The sequence below is a fragment of the Rhinopithecus bieti genome, unplaced genomic scaffold (genome assembly GCF_001698545.2).
Source record: "Rhinopithecus bieti isolate Rb0 unplaced genomic scaffold, ASM169854v2 scaffold_21649, whole genome shotgun sequence".
NCBI lineage: Eukaryota > Metazoa > Chordata > Mammalia > Primates > Cercopithecidae > Rhinopithecus > Rhinopithecus bieti.
In genome coordinates, this window is record NW_016811584.1 from 3,268,970 (window position 1) to 3,292,803 (window position 23,834).

General features: G+C 47.2%; 1 protein-coding gene across 2 annotated transcripts in view; it reads left to right on the forward strand.

The window, feature by feature from the left end:
* ABHD6 (abhydrolase domain containing 6, acylglycerol lipase) overlaps positions 1–13,514 on the forward strand; it is a 51,958-nt gene extending 38,444 nt beyond the window's left edge. For both annotated transcript variants that reach the window (XM_017894180.1, XM_017894179.1), the window contains 3 exons: positions 6,005–6,059; positions 6,273–6,373; positions 12,381–13,514. In XM_017894180.1, coding sequence (XP_017749669.1) covers positions 6,005–6,059; positions 6,273–6,373; positions 12,381–12,554 — 330 coding nt within the window. In that variant the 3' untranslated portion in view covers positions 12,555–13,514. The remainder of the gene's footprint in view (positions 1–6,004; positions 6,060–6,272; positions 6,374–12,380) is intronic.
* Positions 13,515–23,834: the final 10,320 nt, after the last annotated feature.

Sequence of the window (23,834 nt, forward strand, 5' to 3'; positions counted from 1 at the left end):
AACTGCAACCTCCGTCTCCCAGGTTTAAGCGATTCTTCTGCCTCAGCCTCTTGAGTAGCTGGGATTACAGGTGCCCACCACCATGCCTGGCTAATTTTTTGTTTTTAGTAGAGATGGGGTTTCACCATGTTGGTCAGGCTGGTCTCGAACTCCTGACCTCGTGATCTGTCCACCTCAGCCTCCCAAAGTGCTGGGATTAGAGGTGTGAGCCACCGCGCCCGGCTAGGACCCCTTATACTCTTTTTTTTTTTTTTTAATATACTTTAAGTTCTAGGGTGCATGTGCACAGAATGCAGGTTTGATATATAAGTATGCATGTGCCATGTTGGTGTGCTGCACCCATCAACTCGTCGTTTACATTAGGTATTTCTCCTAATGCTATCCCTCCCCTAGCCCTCCACCCCACAACAGGCCTCGTTGTGTGATGTTCCCTGCCCTGTATCCAAGTGTTCTCATTGTTCACTTCCCACCTGTGAGTGAGAACATGCAGTGTTTGGTTTTCTGTCCTTGTGATGGTTTGCTGAGAATGATGGTTTCCAGCTTCATCCATGTCCCTGCAAAGGATGTGAACTCATCCTTTTTATGGCTACATAGTATTCCACGATATCTATGTACCACATTTTCTTAATCCAGTCTATCATTGATGGACATTTGGGTTGGTTCCAAGTCTTTGCTATTGTGAATAGTGCTGCAATAAACATACGTGTGCGTGTGTCTTATAGTAGCATGATTTATAATCCTTTGGGTATACACCTAATAATGGGATGGCTGGGTCAAATGGTATTTCTAATTCTAGATCCTTCAGGAATTGCCACACTGTCTTCCACAATGGTTGAACTAATTTACACTCCCACCAACAGTGTAAACGCATTCCTATTTCTCCACATCCTTTCCAGCATGGATCTTTCTTTCACTTGATCAAATCGACTATTGAAGCTTGTGCATGTGTCACGAAGTTCTCATGCCATGGTTTTCAGTTCCATCAGGTCATTTAAGGTCTTCTTTACACTGTTTATTCTAGTTCGCCATTTGTCTAACCTTTTTTCAAGATTTTTAGCTTCCTTGTGATGGACTCAAACATGCTCCTTTAGCTTGGAGAAGTTTGTTATTACTGACCTTCTGAAGCCTACTTCTGTCAACTCATCAAAATCATTCTCCATCCAGCTTTGTTCTGTTGCTGGCAAGGAGCTGTGATCCTTTGGAGGAGAAGAAGTGCTCTGGTTTTTAGAATTTTCAGCTTTTCTGCTCTGGTTTCTCTCCATCTGTGTAGTTGTATCTACCTTTGGTCTTTGATGTTGGTGACCTACAGGTGGGATTTTGGTGTAGATGTCCTTTTTGTTGATATTGATGCTATTCCTTTCTGTTTGTTAGTTTTCCTTCTGACAGTCAGGTCCCTCAGCTGCAGGTCTGTTGGAGTTTGCTGGAGGTCCACTCCAGACCCTGTTTGCCTGGGTATCACCAGTGGAGGCTGCAGAACAGCAAATATTGCTGCCTGATCCTTCCTCTGGAAGCTTCATCTCAGAGGGGCACCCGGCTGTATGAGGTGTCAGTTGGCCCCTACTGGGAGGTGTCTCTCAGGTAGGCTACACGGGGGTCAGGGACCCACTTGAGGAAGCAGTCTGTCCATTCTCGGAGGTCAAACGCCATGCTGGGAGAACCACTGCTCTCTTCAGAGCTGTCAGACAGGGACATTTAAGTCTGCAGAAGTTGTCTGCTGCCTTTTGTTCAGCTAAGCCCTGCCCACACAAGTGGAGTCTAGAGGCAGCTGGCCTTGCTGAGCTGCAGTGGCCTTCGCCCAGTTCGAGTTTCTGGGCTGCTTTGTTTACCTACTTAAGCCTCAGCAATGGTGGACGCCCCTCCCCCAGCCAGGCTGCCACCTTGCAATTCGATCTCAGACTGCTGTGCTAGCAGTGAGGAGGGCTCTGTGGGTCTGGAACCTGCCGAGCCAGGCACGAGAGAGAATATCCTTGTCTGCCGGTTGCTAAGACCTTGGGAAAAGTGCAGTATTTGGGCGGAAATGTCCCATTTTTCCAGGTACAGTCTATCATGGCTTCCCTTGGCTAGGAAAGGGAAATACCCCCACCCCTTGTGCTTCCCAGATGAGGCGATGTCCTGCCCTGCTTTGGCTCACCCTCCGTGGGCTGCACCCACTGTCCAACCAGTCCCGTGAGATGAACCAGGTACATCAGTTGGAAATGCAGAAATTACCCGTCTTCTGCATCGATCACACTGGATGCTGCAGACCAGAGCTATTCTTATTTGGCCATCATGGAACCTATCTTCCTTATACTCTTAAAAATTATTGCGGAACCCAAAGAGTTTTTATGTACAGGGGTTATATTTATTATTAATATTTACCATATTAGAAATTAAAACTCAGGCCAGGTGTGGTGGTTCATGCCTGTAATTCCAGCACTTTGGGAGGCCAAGATGAGAGGCTTGCTTGAGACTAGGAGTTCAAGACTAGCCTGGTCAACATAGCAAGACCCCATCTCTATTTAAATACAAATAAAAGAAAATAAATGAAAACTCAGAAGATTCTAAAATGCAATAAATGTACAAGCACTCATTCCAGTAGCCAAGAATGAGGAGATCATCCCACATTTTATAGCCTCTGAAAAACAATGCACTTTTGAAAGAATGTAAGTGAAGAGGCAAGTAACATTGAGTATTAGGAAAGTAGTTTGACCTCCTGGACTCCCAAGAACCACTTTGAAAAATGCTGGACTAGACCTGTAGGACCTTATAGGTTATGGAAAAGAGTCAGGGGTTTTTCTAAGTATAATAGGACCACTGAGGAATTGTAGGAGAGCCCAGATGGAACAGAGGAACCCATTTGGGAACTATCGTGCCTTGGAGATGATGGTGATGTAGACTAGGGTGGTAGCAATGGAAACAAGAGATTTGAGAAAGAATGGACAGGATGTACAGGCAAATTGGAAATGGGGGCTGGGGAAAGGGAAGGAGTCACAGGTGACTTCCAGCACTTGAGGTCCTGGATGGATAAAGGTAGTTTTTTCCTGGCTGGGCATGGTGGCTCGCACTTTGGGAGGCCAAGGTGGGTGGATTGCATGAGTGCAGGAGTTTGAGACCAGCCTGGGCAACACGGCAAAACCCCATCTGTACAAAAAGTTTTTTAAAAAAATTAGCCAAGCATGGTGGCGCATGCCTATAGTTCCAGCTACACAGGAGGCTGAGGTGAGAAGATCACCTGAGCCCAGGGGGCAGAGGCTGCAGGGAGCCAAGATCATGCCACTGCACTCCATCCTGGGTGACGGAGTGAAACCCTGTCTCAAAAAAACAAAACCAAAACCAAAGGTAGTATATTCTGAAGTATATACAGAGGTAGTATATTCTGAAGAGGGACAAGGGCAGGTTTGGGGAATATACCAAGGGCTCCATTTTTCATGTGTTAAGTTCAGGTTGCCTGTGAGGCCTGCAAGTGCAGAGGTCAAGGTGTCGCTGAGGGAAGTCTGGCCTGAAGCTGTACCACTGGAGCCATCAGCAGATGCTAATATTGAAGGTTTGGGGCCTGAATGAGGTCATCAAGGGAAATGGCGTGAAGAACCAAGAGAGGAGAGTCCATGGCTGAGGCTTCATAACCCCAAATTATCTCCCTCTGTTGTAGGAGCTGGACCCTGCCTAGGGGTGGGCAGGTCCTCCTAAGACTTGAGAAAATGGGTCCCATTCGGAAGTTGTGAACATGGCTCGGTTAATAGATATAGCCTGTCCCTCAGGAAACACCCAGAATCTGATGCTGTGGCATGTTCCACCCCTGAAATCCCTTCTTAGCCATGAAGTTGCATTCCTTTCTCCCAGCACTGATCTCTTCCCAGAATAGAGTGGCCAAACAGTGTTTTAGAAAACTCCATGTTTTGGGTTGTCGGGGATATGAAAACACCGAGAGAAAAATAAATGGCAGCTCCGAAAGTCTTTCCCTCCTAGGAGAGAAGGAGCACCTGTGCACTCAGCTCACCATGTCATATTGTGTTGTGATTGCACGTCTGTGTCTTCCACTAGGGACTTTGTCTTAATTGCCTGTTCTATCCCCAGACTTTAGCACAGTGCTTGCATGAAGTAGGTCTTAGGTATAGATTGGATGGATTGATGGATGAGAGGATGCCTGGATAATGCAAGAATGGAAAATGGATGGGTGGGTAGATGCAGGATAGATTTTTGCATGAATTGATTCATGTGCCAGTGCACACATGGTTTAGGTCTGCAGGATGGATAGATGGCTGAATGGTTGGATGGATGGATGGGAGGATATCTGGTTAATGCAGAGATGAAGGTTGGATGGATTGGTGAATGCAGGATAGATAGGTAGACAAATGCATATGTGGTTCAGGATGGATGGCTGGATTGAGCAAAGGTGGAAGATGGATGGATACAAGATGAATAGATATGTGGGTACAGGATGGATAGCTGAACAAAGAAAATGTCTGATACTGAGCACAATGTTGTTATTCAATAAAGTCATTGTCCTCATGTCCAGGCTGAATGAGTTAGAGTCTAGTGATGCTCCAGAGGGTTGGTTTAGTCCATAGCAGCCATGGCTGGGTCTTCCCCACTTTCAGTCAGTGCACAGGACTCCTGAGAGAGTGCATTTAAAGGGTTCAGACCTGTTTGCGGGTAGAGGAGAGGAGTAGAGGAGTACAGCCACTAATGTGAACCCTGTACTCTACCTCAGAAGTCCTGAGGCAGGAGGAAGAGAAGGACTGCATTCCTTCCAGCCACCACTACCTTTTTGGGTCAGTAGCCCAGGTCCAGGATATGTGGCCTGTCCACATTGGCTGCAGCCCTCACCAGCCCTCAGCAGGAAAGGCAAAGACAGTGTCAAATGATAAACAAAGGATTGTTGAACCCTCCCCAGTGGGACTGTGGAACCCTCCCCAAAATCTTCTCAATAGTTTGTTTCTTCATTGTGTAATAGACCTATCATTCCCAGTGGCTTAATTTTTTTTAATGGAACTCGTTCTGCATTTGCATATTACTGGCTAATTACTTGATATTGTGGTATCCTCATTATGTCTTTTTTTTTTTTTTTTTTTTTTTTTTTTTTTTTTTTTTTTGAGATGGAGTCTCGCTCTGTCACCCAGGCTGGAGTGCAGTGGCACAATCTCAGCTCACTGCAACCTCCACCTCCTGGGTTCAAGTGATTCTCCTGCCTCAGCCTCCCGAGTAGATGGGATTACAGACGTGCACCACCACATCTGGCTAGTTTTTATCTTTTTAGTAGAGATGGAGGTTTCACCATGTTGGCCAGGCTGGTCTCAAACTCCTGGCCTCAAGTGATTTGCCTGCCTTGGCCTCCCGAAGTGCTGGGATTACAGGCGTGAGCCACCATGCCCGGTCCATCCTGATTACGTCTTAAGTGAAGCAGAGAATCTCTCAAGCTAAAGTTGCTGTCAGGTCATCTCAGGTGTCTTTAACATGCTGTAGAGCACCTCCGGCTTCACTATATTACCCAAGTTCCTTTATAATAATAATTAAAAAAGAAAAGCTTCGGCCGGGCGTGGTGGCTCAAGTCTGTAATCCCAGCACTTTGGGAGGCCGAGACGGGCGGATCACGAGGTCAGGAGATCGAGACCATCCTGGCTAACATGGTGAAACCCTGTCTCTACTAAAAAATACAAAAAACTAGCCAGGCGAGGTGGCGGGCACCTGTAGTCCCAGCTACTCGGGAGGCTGAGGCAGGAGAATGGCGTGAACCCGGGAGGCGGAGCTTGCAGTGAGCTGAGATCCGGCCACTGCACTCCAGCCTGGGCCACAGAGCGAGACTCCGTCTCAAAAAAAAAAAAAAGAAAGAAAGAAAAGCTTCTTGGAATTCTAACTCCCCATTAGACTGTATGCTGCTTCATGGGAATTCAGAGGACCAGGCTCTAAAGACCTTGACAGTGCAATAAATTGCTGGACCTCATTCCCATTCATTGTCCCAGAGCTGTGAGAGGCCTGAGGAAATGACTCTTCCCTTGCTCTCTAACTTTGGGTTATTTATCCTTAGATCCTGCAAGGCCTTGTCGATGTCCGCATCCCTCATAACAACTTCTACCGAAAGCGTAAGTAGCCCTACTTTCAGCTTGGAGCTTGTTACAGGTGAAGCTCTGTGGATGGATGGCTTTTATTTCTTAAATCTCTGACACTTTGAATGTCTCCTTGGGCCCCTGAAGAGAGGAAGTGGTGGCCTGGACCTAGTGACTATCCCTTGATTCCGCAGTGATGCCACAGGCACAGTCCAGCACATGCTCACTTTGTTTTCCTTTTCTGACAAGTGTTTTTGGAAATCGTCAGTGAGAAGTCCAGATACTCCCTCCATCAGAACATGGACAAGATCAAGGTTCCGACGCAGATCATCTGGGGGAAACAAGACCAGGTGTGTAACACATCCCCGCGGTGGTCTGTGCTGGTCACCAGGGCCTCTGAGGAAAAACGACCTTGAGGAAGAACAAGTGATTATTTATGGAGTGAGCTGATTGCTGCTGTCAAGAAAGGGGGAAGGCACCTGTGTTGGGTGCCGGTGTTGACAGTGGGCAGGGTTCTGGGAGTTGAGAGAAACAACATTTGTTCTGGTAAACGGAAAGGCAATTTTAAATCATTTTCAAAAAGCATTTTTATCAAAGCCATGTAGTCACATGGTATAAAAAATCTTCAGGCCAGGCGTGGTGGCTCATGCCTGTAATCCCAGTACTTTGGGAGGCCGAGGCGGGTGGATCACAAGGTCAGGAGATTGAGACCATCCTGGCTAACATGGTGAAACCCCATCTCTACTAAAAAAAATACAAAAAAATTAGCTGGGCTTGGTGGTGGGCACCTATAATCCCAGCTACTCAGGAGGCTGAGGCAGGAGAATGGCGTGAACCCAGGAGGTGGAGCTTGCAGTGATCCGAGATCACGCCACTGCACTCCAGCCTGGGTGAGTAACTCTGACCTTGTAGTATAAAAGCAGCCATGGGCAATATGTACACAAATGGCATGGCTGTATTCCAGTGAACCTTTATTTATAAAAACAGGCAGCGAGCCATTGTTTGCCTACTCCTATTCTAAGCACACATATAGTGTATATACATGCATACCTATACATATCTAAGCTTTCAAATATGCTAGATAACGCTGGCATCTAAGATGCATGTTTGAAAGCTTAGATATATATAGTTACGCATATAAGATCATATATGTGTGTGTACATATATATGATATTCATATATATATATATATAAAAGAAGTATGTATCTTGGAAATCATTTCATGTCAGCCCAAACAGATTTATTCTTTCTATTTTTAAAAAATATTTTATTTTGAAATAACTTCAAACTTATAGAAAATTTGAAAGAAGGCCGGGCATGGTGGCTTACACCTATAATGCCAGCACTTTGGGAGGCTAAGGCAGGAGGATTGCTTGAGCCCAAGAGTTCGAGACCAACCTGGGCAACATAGTGAGATCCCATCTCTATAAAAAACAAAGTTTTAAAAAACTAGCCAAGCATGGTGGTATGCACCTGTAGTCTCAGGTGAGGCAGGAGGATCACCTGAGTCCAGGATGTGGACGTGGCAGTGAGCCATGATTGCTTCACTGCACACCAGCCTGGGCCACAGGGCAGGATCCTATCTCAAAAAATAAAAATAAAATACAGAGTATACCTGCATACCCTTTACCTAAATGCATCAATTTTTATTTTTTTATTTTTTTATTTTTATTTTTTTGAGATGGAGTCTCACTCTGTCGCCCAGGCTGGAGTGCAGTGGCCGGATCTCAGCTCACTGCAAGCTCCGCCTCCTGGGTTTATGCCATTCTCCTGCCTCAGCCACCTGAGTAGCTGGGACTACAGGCGCCCGCCACCTCGCCCGGCTAGTTTTTTTTCGTATTTTTTAGTAGAGACGGGGTTTCACTGTGTTAGCCAGGATGGTCTCGATCTCCTGACCTCATGATCCACCTGTCTCGGCCTTCCAAACTGCTAGGATTACAGGCTTAAGCCACCGTGCCCAGCCAATGCATCAATTTTTAACTGGCAGGAGGTCACACTGTGGCCACAAAGACCCACAAGTGCATGAATGGCCCGGGCAGGAAAGAGTAGGGAGGAGCAGCCAGGCTGTGCCCATGCCGTGTACACAGAGTAAGAGGTAATGGTGTCTTAGATGAGCCAGGCATGGTAAGGATTCACAGCGTGGGTTTGTGGACGTGGAGAGGAGGGGATCTCATGTACTCTCTTCTGCAGCACCAAAGGACTGAAAGAAGCTTTGTTTGTGCCCTGGGCTATGCCAGCAGAGAGTCATTTGATCAGGAATCAGAGCCAGAGCAGTGAAGGCTTTCTGTTGTTCTAAAATCCCCAAAGGTGATTTGGGGCTCTCAGGAGCCAACAGGGAGAGGCTGTAACCCATCTTCCTGTGGAGACAGCACAGAAGCGAGGGCACTGGCCTTGGAGTCTGAAAGTCTGTGTTCCAGCCCTGTTTTTGTCCTTGGTCAGCCCATGACCTTGAGCAAGTAACTCGCCCCCTCTAAATTGAGGGTTTCTCTTCTAGTACTGGGGTTATTTTGAGGCTCAAATGAAATAATACGTATGCAAGTGATCTTCCAATTGAAAAAAAAAAAGATTAGGTTAGCTGGTATTAGATTAGATTGCTCATGTTTTTGCCTCTGTTGGTAGCTTTGCCTCTGTTGGTAGCCTCAATGCATGGTCTAGAATTTTTTCCCAGACTCAGAAGTCCATTTTGTTCCAGAAAAAGAGCCTGACATTCTATGGGCTTGCTATAAATCCGATCAGATCCTTCATGTGTTTTGTGGACTGTCCCCGGGACAGAGGCCAAATAGCAGAGGCTTCAGGGAGTCTTTGATTTCACAGCCTTTTGCCTCCCAAGCTCACTGGCTCTTTTCCTGCTCTGTCTTCAACATTTGGTGTCACAGCACCTGCCCCTACCAGGCCAAATTCAGCCTCCTTCTTCTTTGGATCCCTGTAGGCTGGCTGCTATACTGCACAACTGCAGGGGGAGCCGTGTGCATTGTCATTTATGTGAATGATGGATTTGGGCAGTATACGACCTGTACACCCAAACATGGCAGCCCTTCCTGAGAGGGTTTCTGCATGCTTCAGTTCAAGCATCACTCCTCTATGTTCAGTCCACCAAAGCGGGAGGGCCATCTAGAGACAGACAGGCTATTATTCTTTATGTCCCTTCTCCCTGCCAGCACCGTGCCTGGTATGCAGGAGACCCAGAGTACTCAGTGAGTGCGCAAACAAGCGAGAAATTGAGCCAACAAACCAACTAGTGAAGGGATAAACCCACCACCTGACTGCCTACACATTTAATCCAGTTAACAGGCATTCATTTAGCATCTAGTATGTGCCTAACACTGTATTAGGCCCTGAGGATACAGTAGGGACCAAGACAGCCAGGATCCCTGCCCTCCAGCAGCTTATCATCTACCTACCCCTATAGTACATAACAGGCCCGAGACAAGGGTGAGATGAGAGAGATGTGTCATGCCAGCGCAGGGTCAGATCCTATCTGTATTTATAATTTTGATGTTTTGTTCATCGTGTGTCTTTTTCCATTAATGTTTTTTAAATATACTGCACCAAAATATTTTTCTCTTAATTTATGAGTTTTTTGGCACTCAAATTTTGTGCCTTAGGTGAGTGCCTCACTTGCCTCACCCTAGTTTTAGCCCTGGTGTGAAGCGATGCAGGAAAAGGTTTTGATTTTTGTTTTTTTGTGAGGGTTGGTTGGTTTGTTTGTTTTGAGACTGGTTCTTGCTGTGTCACCCAGGCTAGAATGCAGTGGCGCAATCATAGCTCACTGCAGCCTCAGCCTCTTGAGCTCAAGCAATGCTCCCACCTCAGCCTCTCAAGCAGCTGGGACTACAGGCATGCGCCACCGTACTCAGCTAATTTTTAATTTTTTTACAGAGATGAGGTCTTACTATGTTGCCCAGGCTGGTCTCCAACTCCTGGGTTCAAGAGATCTTCCCACCTCGGCCTCCCAGAGTGCTGAGATTATAGATGTGAGCCACCACAGCCAGCCCAAGAAAAAATCTTGACCATTTATATGAATAGTCTATCTAGGAAATAGCTGATATGGTTCCCACAGATGTGTATATCTCATCAGGGGCTGTTCAGTAGTTGCACATACCTCTGGGTGGCCATGGGGAATGATGGATTTGTAATGCTAACCAGCAAACAATGCCAAAGGCAGCAGCTCATATGGGTATTTTTGCCTGTGAGTTGTGGTTTCTGATCTCTCTGTAGGACAGACACTCAGTTTTGGTTGGGCATGGTGGTGCATACCTGTCATCCCAGCTACCTGGGGGGTGCTGAGGTGGGAGGATCACTTGAGCCCGGGAGGTCAAGGCTGCAGTGAGCCATGATCGTGCCACTGCACTCCAGCCTGGGCAACAGAGTGAGACCCTGTCTCAAAAAAAAAAACAAAAAAAAACAAAAAAAAAAAACAGACACTCAGTTGGGAGTTTCTACTTTTTCATGCTTTTTTCACTGGTTGACTACATCTGCGTTTCTTCTGGGTGTGTCCACAGTAGCTGGGTGTTATTCCTGCTCAGTGGGTTGCCATGGCAGCCTTAGCTGTGAGTGAGTGACAAGGCAGAGGTTTCCATTTCCTTGGCTGGAATTAGCTGTTAAGCTCCCCATTAGCTCTTCCTTTTCCTGGTCCAAGGACACCTTGCCTGTTCCTTGACTGAGGCATCCTCTTACCTTAACTCCCCAGTGGGCAGAAAATCTTGGTTTTAATAGTTTGAGTTGGTGAGAATAGAGCAAAGACACAGAAGGCGCTTGAGTTTGTTGGGGCTTTTCCTTTTGCCGTTAAGGATGGGGAGGAGGGGCCCTCTTGTCTGGGATGAATTGAAGGTAAAGGCAACTAAGAGAAGGAGAGTGAATGTGGATCTACTTCCGAGGGAGGATGTTGGGGAAAAAGATGGAGGTGGATTGGCATAGTAGCTGGGGACCCAAAGGAAAATGAGAGGAAATGAGTTGTTTGGAAAGGGTCAGTCCTGGAAAAGTTCTGGCTTTCATGTTGGAAAAGCATTCCCCATATCCACAGACGTTAGAGCCAGGAAACACATAGCTCTGGGCATCCCCAGAGGACTTTCAAAGAGATAACTCCAGCTGGGTGCTGTGGCTCACGCCTGTAATCCTAGCACTTTGGGAGGCTGAGGCAGGTGGATCACCTGAGGTCAGGAGTTCGAGACCAGCCTGGCCAACGTGGCGAAACCCCATCTCTACTAAAAATATAAAAATTAGCCAGGCATGATGGCAGGCGCCTATACTCCCAGCTACTGGGGAGGCTGAGGCAGAAGAATCGCTTGAACCTGGGAGGTGGAGGTTGCAGTGGGCTGAGATCGCGCCACTTCACTCCAGCCTGGGCAAAAGAATGAAACTCCATTTCGGCCGGGCGCGGTGGCTCAAGCCTGTAATCCCAGCACTTTGGGAGGCCGAGACGGGCGGATCACAAGGTCAGGAGATCAAGACCATCCTGGCTAACACGGTGAAACCCTGTCTCTACTAAAAACTACAAAAAACTAGCCGGGCGAGGTGGCAGGCGCCTGTAGTCCCAGCTACTCGGGAGGCTGAGGCAGAAGAATCGCTTGAACCTGGGAGGTGGAGGTTGCAGTGAGCTGAGATCGCGCCACTGCACTCCAGCCTGGGTGACAGTGAGACTATGTCTCAAAAAAAAAAAAAAAGAATGAAACTCCATTTCAAAAAAAAAAAAAAGAGATGCCCCCAGCTTGTGATAATTAGCCTTCCCCTCTTGCATCCTTCCCACAGCTTGGGCTGCCCTAACCAGTCACAAGGCCAGCCTGATCAAGTCACTCACCTTAACACAGCCTGTGGCTCCCCATGGTCTGTGTGGCTGTAGGAACAGTACCCTCCTTTCTGCCCCTTCTCCCCACCATGCCACCCCCACTGCCCATGTGCTTGGTGTCTCAGCCGCCATGCTCCTTGGTGATCCTTGCACTCACCGTGATCTTCCACCCTGTGCTGTTTCCACATCCATGAATGCTCCTCCCTTGTCCCCTCTCTGCTCTGCCAGGACTTAGGAATGAGGTCTTCCCTCGACCCTGCTCATCCCCTGTGCTCTCTGGCTTCCCCATCGTACCATAACCTCCTCAACGGCAAGGAACATGTGTTTTCTACCTCAGTATTGCTGACAGCAGCCCAACCCCTGGCACAGAGTTGCAGAATAAAACAGGAGGGATCATGGTTACTTCCATTCAGAAAGCCACAAGCCCCAACACCAAAGGGACTTGGTCCTAAAATTCACATCCTCCTGCCCCACTGACCCCTGTCAGACCTTCGTGGAAGTTCTGTCCGCGGAGTGCACATGTGGGTGTCTGAATCTTTGTGTATCATCCAGCTCCCTTTCTTGCCCGGCAGGTGCTGGATGTGTCTGGGGCAGACATGTTGGCCAAGTCAATTGCCAACTGCCAGGTGGAGCTTCTGGAAAACTGTGGGCACTCGGTAGTGATGGAGAGACCCAGGAAGACAGCCAAGCTCATAATCGACTTTTTAGCTTTTGTGCACAACACAGACAACAAGAAGCTGGACTGAGGCCCTGACTGCAGTCTGCATTCTGCACACAGCACCCGCTCCCATCCCCCAAGTCTGACGCGGCCACCACTCTCAGGGATCCTGCCCCAAATGCGGTCGGAGCGCCAGTGACCCTGAGGAAGCCAGTTCCTTATCCCTGGTATCCACGGTTCCCCAGAGCTTTGGGGACCACGCGAAAACCTCCAAGATATTTTTCACAAAATAGAAACTCATATGGAACAAAATAAGAAACCCTAGCCATGAAATCTACCATGAAGTCTTCAAGTTCATGTCACTGACAAGCTCGTGCAAAGCAGCCACCTTGGACCATAATTAAGTCAAGGACATTTTCTTTGAGACATTCCTGATAGTTGGAGATTGAAGATATTTTTGTTGCTTCAGGTGTATTCCCTTGCATGGGCAGTGGCTTTTATAGGAGCATTAGTCCTCATTTGCCGAACCCTGTTGTTTAGGTCTAATTTAAATTTTACATAGAGACCCATGTATGACTGCAGCCCATTGGCTGCAAGACCAGGGAGGAAAGTGGCAAGCTGTGGAAAATGTTTACATGCATGGAGGGGCATTGCTCCAGCCGCTGGAGCAGCAGGGTACATGGGTGGGTGGTTCATTCACACCCACGAGTTAGGTATGTTCTGAGTGAACCCACAGCAGTCACAGAATGAGCACCTGGCAGGGTGGGTTTCCTAGGGATAATTTATTATTTTAAAAAATAGGCCTAATAAAGCAATAATGTTCTAGACATCTGTCTAAGTAATCAGACTCAGGTTCCACACACAAGCAACAACTCGTGGGCCTCTTTTTCTATTTCGGTGTGCTACTAAACCCTTGGATGTAACATACTAGTTTGTTAATGAATTCTGTGAATTCTGTGAAGAGTAATGTGATTAAAAATAAGTCTAAACAGCTGTAAAAGTGACCACAGTGACATGAAATAAATTTAATAAGTCTAGATCAGCAACATGCAGGTGGTTTCTGTTTCTGAACTCCTAATTAGGTGCAATATTGGCAGATTTTCTGTTAACTTTAAAATGTGTTTTTTAAGGCCAGGCGCAGTGGCTCACACCTATAATCCCAGCACTTTGGGAGGCTGAGGTGGGTGGATCACCTGAGGTCAGGAGTTCAAGACCAGCCTGGCCAACATAGTGAAACCCCATCTCTACTAAAAAAAAAAAAAAAAAATACACAAAATTAGGCGCGACAGCAGGTGCCTGTAATCCCAGCTACTCTGGAGGCTGAGGCAGGAGAATCGCTTGAACCTGGGAGGCAGAGGTTGCAGTGAGCCGAGATTGTGCCATTGCACTCCAGCCTGGGCAACAAGCACAAAAGTCCATGTCAAAAAATAATCATTCACTGGAAATTGTATATCAAAAACAAAAGGCAAGAGTCATCAAACTATTCTTTTTGACTCTCTTCTATAGGATTTAGGAGCCCTAAACTCCCCAGGAGCTTCACTCTTTCCAATTTTTTTTTACAGACAATCTACATCCAAGTCATTCTGGGAATAAGGTGAGATAAACTTTATAGTTTAAATTGGAATTCAGGACTGTGTTTGAATATTTTAGTTTACCAGAGAAGAATGGAACTTAGAGCTTAAAAACAAGAAGAAGATATGAAAATATGACATCAAGCTGGGATGCAGCTAAAGCAGTGCCCTGAAGGAAATTTACACGCTTCAAAACGTATATTAGAAGGGAAGATGCTAGGTGGAATAGCTCATACCTGTAGTTCCAACACCTTGGAAGGCCAAGGCAGGAGGATTGCTTGAGCCCAGGAGTTTGAGACCAGCCTGGGCAGCACGGCAAGACCCCGTCTCTTATTAGAAAAAAAAAAAAAAAAAAAAAAGGAAAGAAAAATCAATAAATTAAGCTTCTATCTCAAGACACGAGAAAAGAAATAGTATCAGAGCCAGAGAAAAATAGAGGGAAGCAATACAGACAAAAGCAAAAATCAATGAAGTAGAAAAGAAAGGAGATATTAAATATTTTATTTGTTCCAATTTCCTATATTCACCAAGAATTCTGAGTATAGTGGGAGAGGGGCTCAGTGTTGGTGGGCCTAGGTGATGAGAATGGTTTCCTCAGGATCACTGAAGAAGCCCCAGACCTGGGATAAGCACCTCAGATCAGAAACCATAGTGGATACAGGAATTCTTATGCTCTGGGTTGAATACCAGCTAAAGATGACATCAGAAGCAGTCCCTGAACTGTGCCCACCATGGGGTCATTCAGGCAGGGTGTGTGCCATCCATCCCAGCCCAGAAGGACAGTAGGCAGTTTCTGCAGCTGAACACAGCTTCCATCTCCTCTGCTGTCACCAGAAAGCACTTACTACAAATTGTGAGCAGAGAGTATGAAGGAGTCATTTTTAACTATAAGGTGGGTTTTCAGGTTCTTGCTTGGTTCTGCAATTCTGGCCACACTCAGAAGAAAGACTCTTGTGTCTCAATTCCTGCCTCTGTGACTATAGCAAGCCTGCTGGTTACTGCCAGTTCTGAGTCCCCCATGCCACACCCCGCTGTGCTCTATGGTGTGTGCCTTTGATGACAGTCGGGAAGAAGAAAGTACTCATTCATCACAGCACCCCCTGAAAGACTGCCAGGAACTTCTGAAATAACAGTGGAAAGCCCCAGGAATCACAGCTGCAGCTGGGCTCTCAATCCCACTGCCTGGAGTTGGGGCCTTCAGGGCTGCTGTGGGCAGACCCTTCTGGTCTGGTGTTGAAGAGGGACAAGCAACAGTGAGAACTCAGTTTGGAGTCAGTCTGGGCTCCTTGTCCTGGACAGAGGTAACACTAGGAGTGATTGATGTAACAAATGCATCAAACTGATGAGACTGCCTGTGTAAGCCTGTATCTTCCATTTGAGCCCCAGTGAATATTCCCCATCCTGGGGAACCTTATTGCTTTGCCCAGAGGAAATTCTCAGAACCTATGTCAGGCCAGGCTGGAGGACTAAACTTTGTTAGTATATGCCAGGGGCTATTCTAAGTGTTTTCACGCAGCCCTGTATGTATGACACCATGCCAGTTTTACAGCAGAGGTACCGAGGCATGGAGCAGTGAAGAATCTTGCCCAAGGTCACATAGCTTATGAGGAAAGGGAAGCCTCTCAGTGTATAACTCAAGGTAATGTGTAAAAACAATGCTTTTACCTGTTCAGGCAGGAGCTTTCCCTCATAACTTACCAGTCTGCCTGGGGCCCCATTGGCTCACCTGGACCAGGCCAGTGTGTGGCAGCCTCAGCCGTAGATTGCTGGGTCCACACCTCCTGGCTTGAGCCCCCATTGAAGAAGGTGACCCAGTTGTTCATTCATCATAGTTAAGGACTTCCAAGTGCCCAGCCTCCTGCTGGACAGGAAACAGAACTCACCTGGATCCTGACATCATTCTGCTAAGGACATACCCAGGGACAGCTTGCCCTCTCCACTCCAGCCTCTTTAATAACCAGGACTAGAGTGTCATCTACTTCGGAAGGGCTCATTCACCTTGCTGATACCCTCTCCCCGCCCCAGTACTCTGGAAATGAGTGTTGTTTGTTCCCAACAATATTCGGCTTTGGGAGAAGTCTTGGCTCAGTCTCGTTGCCTCTCTGGGGTCTGGCATGGAAAGCAGTCAAGAGATGTGGCTTGGCCGGGCGCGGTGGCTCACGCCTGTAATCCCAGAACTTTGGGAAGCTGAGGCGGCTAGATCACCTGAGGTTAGGAGTTTAAGACCAGCCTGGCCAAATGGCAAAACCCCTTCTTTACTAAAAATACAAAAAATTTGCCAGGCATGGTGGTGCACACCTGTCGTCCCAGCTACTGGGGAGGCTGAGGCACAAGAATTGCTTGAACCCGGGAGGTGGAGGTTGCAGTGAGTCAAGATTGCTCCACTGCACTCCAACCTGGGCAGCACAGCAAGACTCTGTCTCAAAAAAAAAAAAAAAAAAAGACAAGAAAAGAAAAAAAGAAAGAAAAAGAAAAAAATACGTGGCTGCTCCTAGCTGCCACTTCAGAAGCCAGCCCTGAGGCTCTACTGGGGTCTGCCCAGGCATCTGTTAGAGGGATTGCTTACTGGCCAGGGGCTATACCTGCCTTCAAACAAATTTGGGGTCTAATATTTATAGATAAATGCTGCATTTAGGTCCCCTTATTTACTTTCCAAGCCCTGGATATTGTTCTTAGGATCGTGGGTTGCTTAGGTAACTAACATCGTTCTAAAATGGTGGCTGTCGATTTTAACACGTGCAGGCCCCAGCCTTCTGCTTTGGAGGAGCTATCACCTTTCAGCTCTTCCAGCATCACCCTTTAACCACAGACTGGACCTTCTCATCAGCCTTTTCTCCCTCCCCAACCCCAAATTGGGTGCTGTTCTTACAATTTCTCCATTTCCTGAAAGGAGACAAAAAAGTAGAGGGTTTTTTTGGAGGGACGGGGCTGGTCACAGATAGGGCAGTGAAGATATCATCAAATTACCTGCCAAATGACAGTCCTGGGGCTGGCTCTTCTGGTGTCCCCAGCTGCCCCAGGGCTCTGGGGCCCAGTATTTGCTCCCTGGGGCTGGTACCAACCAGGATGTGGACTTGGGGTTGCCTGTGCTGGCAGTGAGAGGAGAGTCTTGTGACCATCATCAGCCTAGTCTGGCAGAGGCAGAGGACAAGTGACTGCTCAGGTCTCCTTTCAGCAACAGGACAGTCCCTCTCTCTTGGCTCCTGGAGGAACCTTCCCTTCATTGGTTTCTGGATCTTTGGTCTTTAAATCCTCAAGGCAATGAACAGGCATCTGAGGCCACACCAGGAGCTGCAGCAGGGGGTGGAAGAAGGAAGGGTTTGTAGGGGCAGTAAGAGGGTAACAATTCCAATGACCAAAGGCCAAAGCTGGCTGGGTTGGGGGCAGGTGACTTCCTGAAGGACAACTGGAAAGGTGGCTGCCAAGACAGCCCCTCCCCAAAGCTCTCAGGCCAGACATGATTCGAATTCAGAAGCATTCCAACCTGGAAAGGTATCACAGTGTGTATTCCATGTATCATGCGATGCCCTCTGCAGGGTCTGAGGCCACCACACATGATCAAATAAATGCGTTTGTATTTCTGCAATGCAATGTATGTCTAGCCACAGTCAGTGGGACAAAAGCTGTAAGCCTCACCTTAGTTCAGATTAAGCATTGGCGCTGGGTGAAGGTATTTGGTTTCCAGATGCTCTTTTTTTTTTTTTAGGATTGCAGATAAGGGATGGGAGCCTGTTTTCCAGGTCCGGCTCTCCTGCCTTAGGGGTGGGCTGAGGAAGCCTTTTTTTCTTCCAGCGTGGAAGGAGCAGCATACAGATAGGTCCACAGCTCCCTCTTGTGCCTAACTATGTAAGTAGCAGGTCCTGATTTTTATTTAATAATTATTAGTGTTACCAAAATGATGCTCTGTTGCTTTAAAAGAAATCAAACAAAAACATTGCTTAAAAAAGGAGAGTCTCCTACACCCTCTACATAGCCCCACCCTTCCCCCATCAGTCAGTCCATTGGGGTTTCTGTGCATTTGCCACACATACATACAGTTAAGCAGTGTAAAACTGGTTGGTTTTGTGGATTTTTTTTTTAAGTAACACAAATGGGGTTATGCTAGACATTACTGTTACCCATTCCTCCTACCTGCTATTTTCCCTGGAGCTCTTCTAGGTCCAAACCCACAGAGCCCCAGGTTCCTATAACAGGGATGCAGAATCCTCCAGAGAAAGCGGGGTGCAAATCTCTTTGTAAGGACCTCTTTGAACCCCCAGGAGAGGAGCTCTGAATTTGAAGAAAGGATTTAAGGCCCCTCCAGAAATAGGCTGCTTCATTACATGGGTGGTTATCCCCTCCCCCAAAATCTCCCTTCCTGGGGCCCTGGAGCCATTTTTTAGGAGAGAGGTTTCTAAGATCACTTCCAAGGAAAGTTTCCTCCATCATTTAAATACAGTTCAGAAATGCTGGGTGAGACCAAGTCAAAAAGCATGGCTCCAGCTATAACCCCCAGACAAGCAGGGGAATGACTGAAGGAGAAAAGATGTCCTCCAGTAGCTGCTGGCAGAGGGGTGGGTGCTGGGGCAGGGCCAGGCTGTCTCGCTGTTCCCTGGGTGATGGGGGTGGTTTGATGGTCTAGGAAAGGGCTTCTAATCTTCTTTTACCATTGTCTGGTGCACTGCCCCCAGAGTTCCTGCCCGAAAGGGGTGTACTTATGTCCTTCCCAGGTCCCCTTTACTGACTCCTGCATTCACCCCGACCTGCTGGGTTGGCTGCCGTGTTGAGCTACCCTCAGATGACTGGAGATGACTGCAAAGCTATGCCTGTTCTCCTCTCACGTCCAAGTGTTGCCAGATAAAATACGGTTTGCCCAGTTAAATGTTAATTTCAGATAAACAACAAATAAATTTTTAGTATAAAGATGTCCCACTTATTATTTATCTGAAACTCAAATTTAACTGGGCATTCTGTATTTTGCTTGTTTTGCAGAGGAAAAAAAAAAAAAAAAAAGAAAGAAAAAACAGAGAGATGTGGTCCACAGCTCCCTCTTGTGCCTAACTATGTAAGTAGCAGGTCCTGATTTTTTATTTAATAATTAGCGTTACCAAAATGATGCTGTCACTTTAAAAGAAATCAAACAGTCGGGTGCAGTGACTCACACCTAATCCCAGCACTTTGGAGGCTGAGGCAGGTGGATCACCTGAGGTCAGGAGTTCGAGACCAGCCTGGCCAACATGGTGAAACCCTGTCTCTACCAAAAATGCAAAATTAGGCCAGGCGCAGTGGCTCACACCTGTAGTCTCAAAATTTTGGGAGGCCGAGGCAGATGGATCATCTGAGGTTGGGAGTTCAAGACCAGCCTGACCAACATGGAGAAACCCTGTCTCTACTAAAAATACAAAATTAGCTATGCATGGTGGCACATGCCTGTAATCCCAGCTACTCTGGAGGCTGAGGCAGGAGAATTGCTTGAACCCAGGAGGTGGAGGTAGAAGTGAGCAAAGATCGGGCCATTGCACTCCAGTCTGGGCAACAAGAGCGAAACTCCGATTCAGAACAAAACAAAACAAACGAATTACCCGGGTGCAGTGGTGCATGCCTGTAATCCCAGTTACTTGGGAGGCTGAGGCAGGAGAATAGCTTGAACCTGGGAGGCAGAGGTTGCAGTGAGCCGAGATTGCACCATTGCACTCCAGCCTGGACAACAAGAACAAAATTCTGTCTCAAAAAAAAAAAAAAAATCAAACAAAAAGATTGCTTAAAAAATGAGAGTCTCCTACACCCTCTGCACAGCCCCACCCTTCCCCTATCAGTCAGTCCACTGGGATTTCTGTGCATTTGCACACACACAAACGGGTAAGAACTCCTGGGCTCAAGCAATCCTCCTGCCTCAGCCTCCAAAAGCACTGTGATTACAGACATGAGCCACTGTGCCTGGCCTATCCTCTATTTTTATTTGCTAAATCTGGCAACCCTATAGGTGGCAGCCAATGACAGGAGGAATGTGAAGGCTTGGCCCCCTTGCCTCAAAGCCTGGAAGCTTCCTTAGTATCATTTATGCTCCAGGACTCCCCATGGGATCTAGCTGAGGCTAGACTCAGCAGAATCTGTTACCAAAACACCAGCAGTTGCGTCTAGGTCCTGCTGCTCACCAAAGAGAAAGCTAATCACTGAAACAATGAATATTGCCAGGGAAGAAGGCTTTCTTTGGGTGCTGCTGCTGTGGACATCGGAGATCAGTCTCAAATCCATCTCCCTGACTGACTAAAATTAGGAGTTTATACAGCAGAAATATAACTACATGCAGGAAAACAGGAATCAGGGAAGGATAAGAAAGGGGAGTTAGTCAACAGAAAGCAGGTCGTGGGAGACAGGCAATCGTGAAGGATGAAGGGTCTGGACTCATCCAAATGCAGTGATCTGGTGAGTTTCAACTCCTTGATACTATCTGGGAGGCCTCATGGTTGGTTTACTGAGAAAGGAACTCAGATAAGACAAATGTAATTTTCTCAAATTTTAAGACTGAGGTCAGTTTCACAGAGTGATACCCTGTCTCCAAAAAAAACAAAAGAAAAAATGACAGGCAGCCTTGTGTGTTTTGATCTGGAGCAATTTTAGATATGTTGTCAAGAGGGAAAAGCCCCATATCATATTTTCAGGGGACACTTAAGAAACTCATACTAATGGTTGCTCCTGGAGAGGGGAGAGGCTGACAGGGGAAGAGGTGGAAGGGAGACTCACTTTTTAATATTTATCCCTTTATGTCATTTGAAATGTATGCTGTAAGCCTACAGTACCTATTCAAAAAATAAAATTTAGTCACGGTGAGGCGGCTCACACCTGTAATCCCAGCATTTTGGGGAGGCCAATGCAGAAGGATCGCTTGAGTCTAGGAGATCAAGACCAGCCTGAGGACATGGTGAGACCCTGTTTCTACAAAAACATTAAAAATTAGCTGGGCATGGTGGCATGTACTTGTAGTCCCAGTTACTTGGGAGGCTGGGGTGGGAGGATCGGCTGAGCCTGGGAGGTTGAGGCTGCAGTGACCCATGATCACATTATTGTACTACAGTCTGGGTGACAGTGACACACTGTCCAAAAAAAATTTTTTTATATAAAATTTAGTTGAAAAACAAAGGTTTTTTTTGGTTTGTTTTTTTGTTTTGTTTTGAGACAGAGTCTCACTCTGTCATCTCAGCTGGATTGCAGTGGCATGATCTCAGCTCACTGCAACCTCTGCCTCCTGGGCTCAAGCAATTCTTCTGCCTCAGCCTCCTGAGTAGGGTGCATAACACCACACCCAGCTAATTTTTGTATTTTTAGTAGAGACAGGGTTTCGCCATGTTGGCCAGGCTGGTCTTGAACTCCTGACCTCAGGTGTTCCACCTGCCTCGACCTCCTAAAGTGCTGGATTACAGGCCTGAGTCACCACACAAAAAAACAAAAGGTTCTTGTCTTTATCATTCAAAGGTGTCTCTTTTATCCTCCACTCTGAATTAATAAGACAGCATGAGAGAATTCAGGCAACTGGGAAGACACTGCATTTTCAGGGTTTGTTGCAGCAGGGTGATAATTATCTATTGTTCCTTGAAGTTCAAAATGCAGGAACTGCTCTGGTTTTCCTGGGCTGCCTGGCAGGATGCTTTTGCTAGGCAGCTGGCTTACAGGAACCCTCTCCTATTACTGAGGGTTTCCTGGGGTGCCAGACACTTTATACAATCAACTCTTTTTCCCTCAGCTCTGTGAGGTAGCTGCTGATAATCTCTCCATGTGACAGATGAGGGAGGTAGGTAAGTGGCAGAGGATGCATTTGAAGCAAGTTCTGGCGGCTTCTGAAATCAAGCTGCTTTGAGAAAGAAAATGCCAGGTTCTGTGGGGTCTGTGTTTGCTTTCTCCACCTCTTCCCACATCTGGAATAAGCCCTGTCTCCTCTGAAGGAAGAAGAAAGTAGGAACCACAGAACTGGAGAGCATGGCCAAGGTCAAGTACTGAAGCTGCTGGAAACAACACAGTGGGATTTTGAGAAAAGAATTGAGGAAGGAGATCCCCGCTGACTCAACTGTCCTGTGCAAGGCAACCCTTTGCCCCCCAACCCAAGCAAAACCAGCACATCCATTTATGAACACATGCCTTCAGTAAATAGATGTTGGGTCACCATTGGGTACCAGGAACTGGGATGCAGTGGTGAGCAACACAGACAAGCCTCCATCCTTATGGGGCTTACACTAAAGCTTCCCTTCCCACTGCAGCTCCTCAATTGGTGGTAATACAGTGCAGTGTGTAGAGCACTGGCTAGAATCAGACAGCCCATGCCACTGCTTATAACTGTGATCTTGAACAAATAACTTATCCTCTCTGTGCCTCAGTTTCTTTTTCTGTTGCCAGGCTGGAGTGCAGTGGTGTGATCTTGGCTTACTGCAACCTCTGTCTCCCAGGTTCAAGCCATTTTCCTGCTTCAGCCTTCTGAGTAACTGGGATTACAGGTGTGCACCACCGTGCCCGGCTAACTTTTGTATTTTTAGTAGAGATGGGGGTCTCACCATGTTGGCCAGGCTGGTCTTGAACTCCTGGCCTCAAGTGATCTGCCCGCCTCGGCCTCCCAAAGTGCCAGAATTACAGGCATGAGCCACTGCGCCAGGCCTGTGCCTCAGTTTCTACCTCTGAAATGGCGATGATCATAGTAATAGCCATCTCAGGATTGTGTGAGGGTTCCATGAGACAACATATGTAAAATATTTTGCATAGTGCCTAGCACAAAGTCTTTACTTTGTGGGTCTTTTCAGGACGGCCTAGATAGAACACTACTATGTGCTGGGAGTCACAAGGGACACTGAAAGTGGGTACTATCTTTGGGGAGTGCTTGACATAGGAGATATTGAGGAGAGGAGACGCTAGATATAAATTTGTAGGCTGGGCGTGGTGGCTCACGTCTGTAATCCCAGCACTTTTGCGACGCAAGGTGGGTGGATTGCCTGAGGTCAGGAGTTCGAGACCTGCTTGGCCAACATGGCGAAACCCCGTCTCTACTGAAAATACAAAAATTAGGCCAGGCTTGGTGTCTCACGCCTGTAATCCCAAAACTTTGGGATGCCGAGGTGGGCGAATCACGAGGTCCAAGAGATCAAGACCATCCTGGCCAACATGGTGAAACCTCGTCTCTACTAAAAATACAAAAATTAGCTGGGTATGGTAGTGTATGCCTGTAGTCCCAGCTACTTGGGAGGCTGAGGCAGAAGAATCACTTGAAGGGAGGCAGAGGTTGCAGTGAGCCGAGATCGCGCCACTGCACTCCAGGCTGGCGACAGAGCAAGACTCCATCTCAATAAATAAATAAATTATAATATAATTTAAAAATTTTGTAGAATTACTCGGGCGCGGTTGCTCACGTCTGTAATCCCAGCACTTTGGGAGGCCAAGGTGGGCAGATCTCTTGAGGCCAGGAGTTTGAGACCAGCCTGGCCAACATGGTGAAACCCCGTCTCTACTAAAAATACAAAAATTAGCCAGATATGTGGAGCATAACTGTAGTCCCAGCTACTCAGGAGGCTGAGGTGGGAGAATCGCTTGAGTCCTAGAGGCAGAGGTTGCAGTGAGCCAGATTGCGCCAATGCACTCCAGCCTGGGCGACAGAGTAAAACTGTTTCAAAAAAAAAAAAAACCAATTGTTGAATGAATGAATGCATTAAGAAATGGATAACTATGAAGCACTGTCCAAGGCGGAATAAACACGCCTTAAACCGCACCCTTAGCAAACTGCACACACGGCTTTTCCGGAGTGGACACCAGAGGGCGCTGAGCTCGGCCACTCTCAGCTC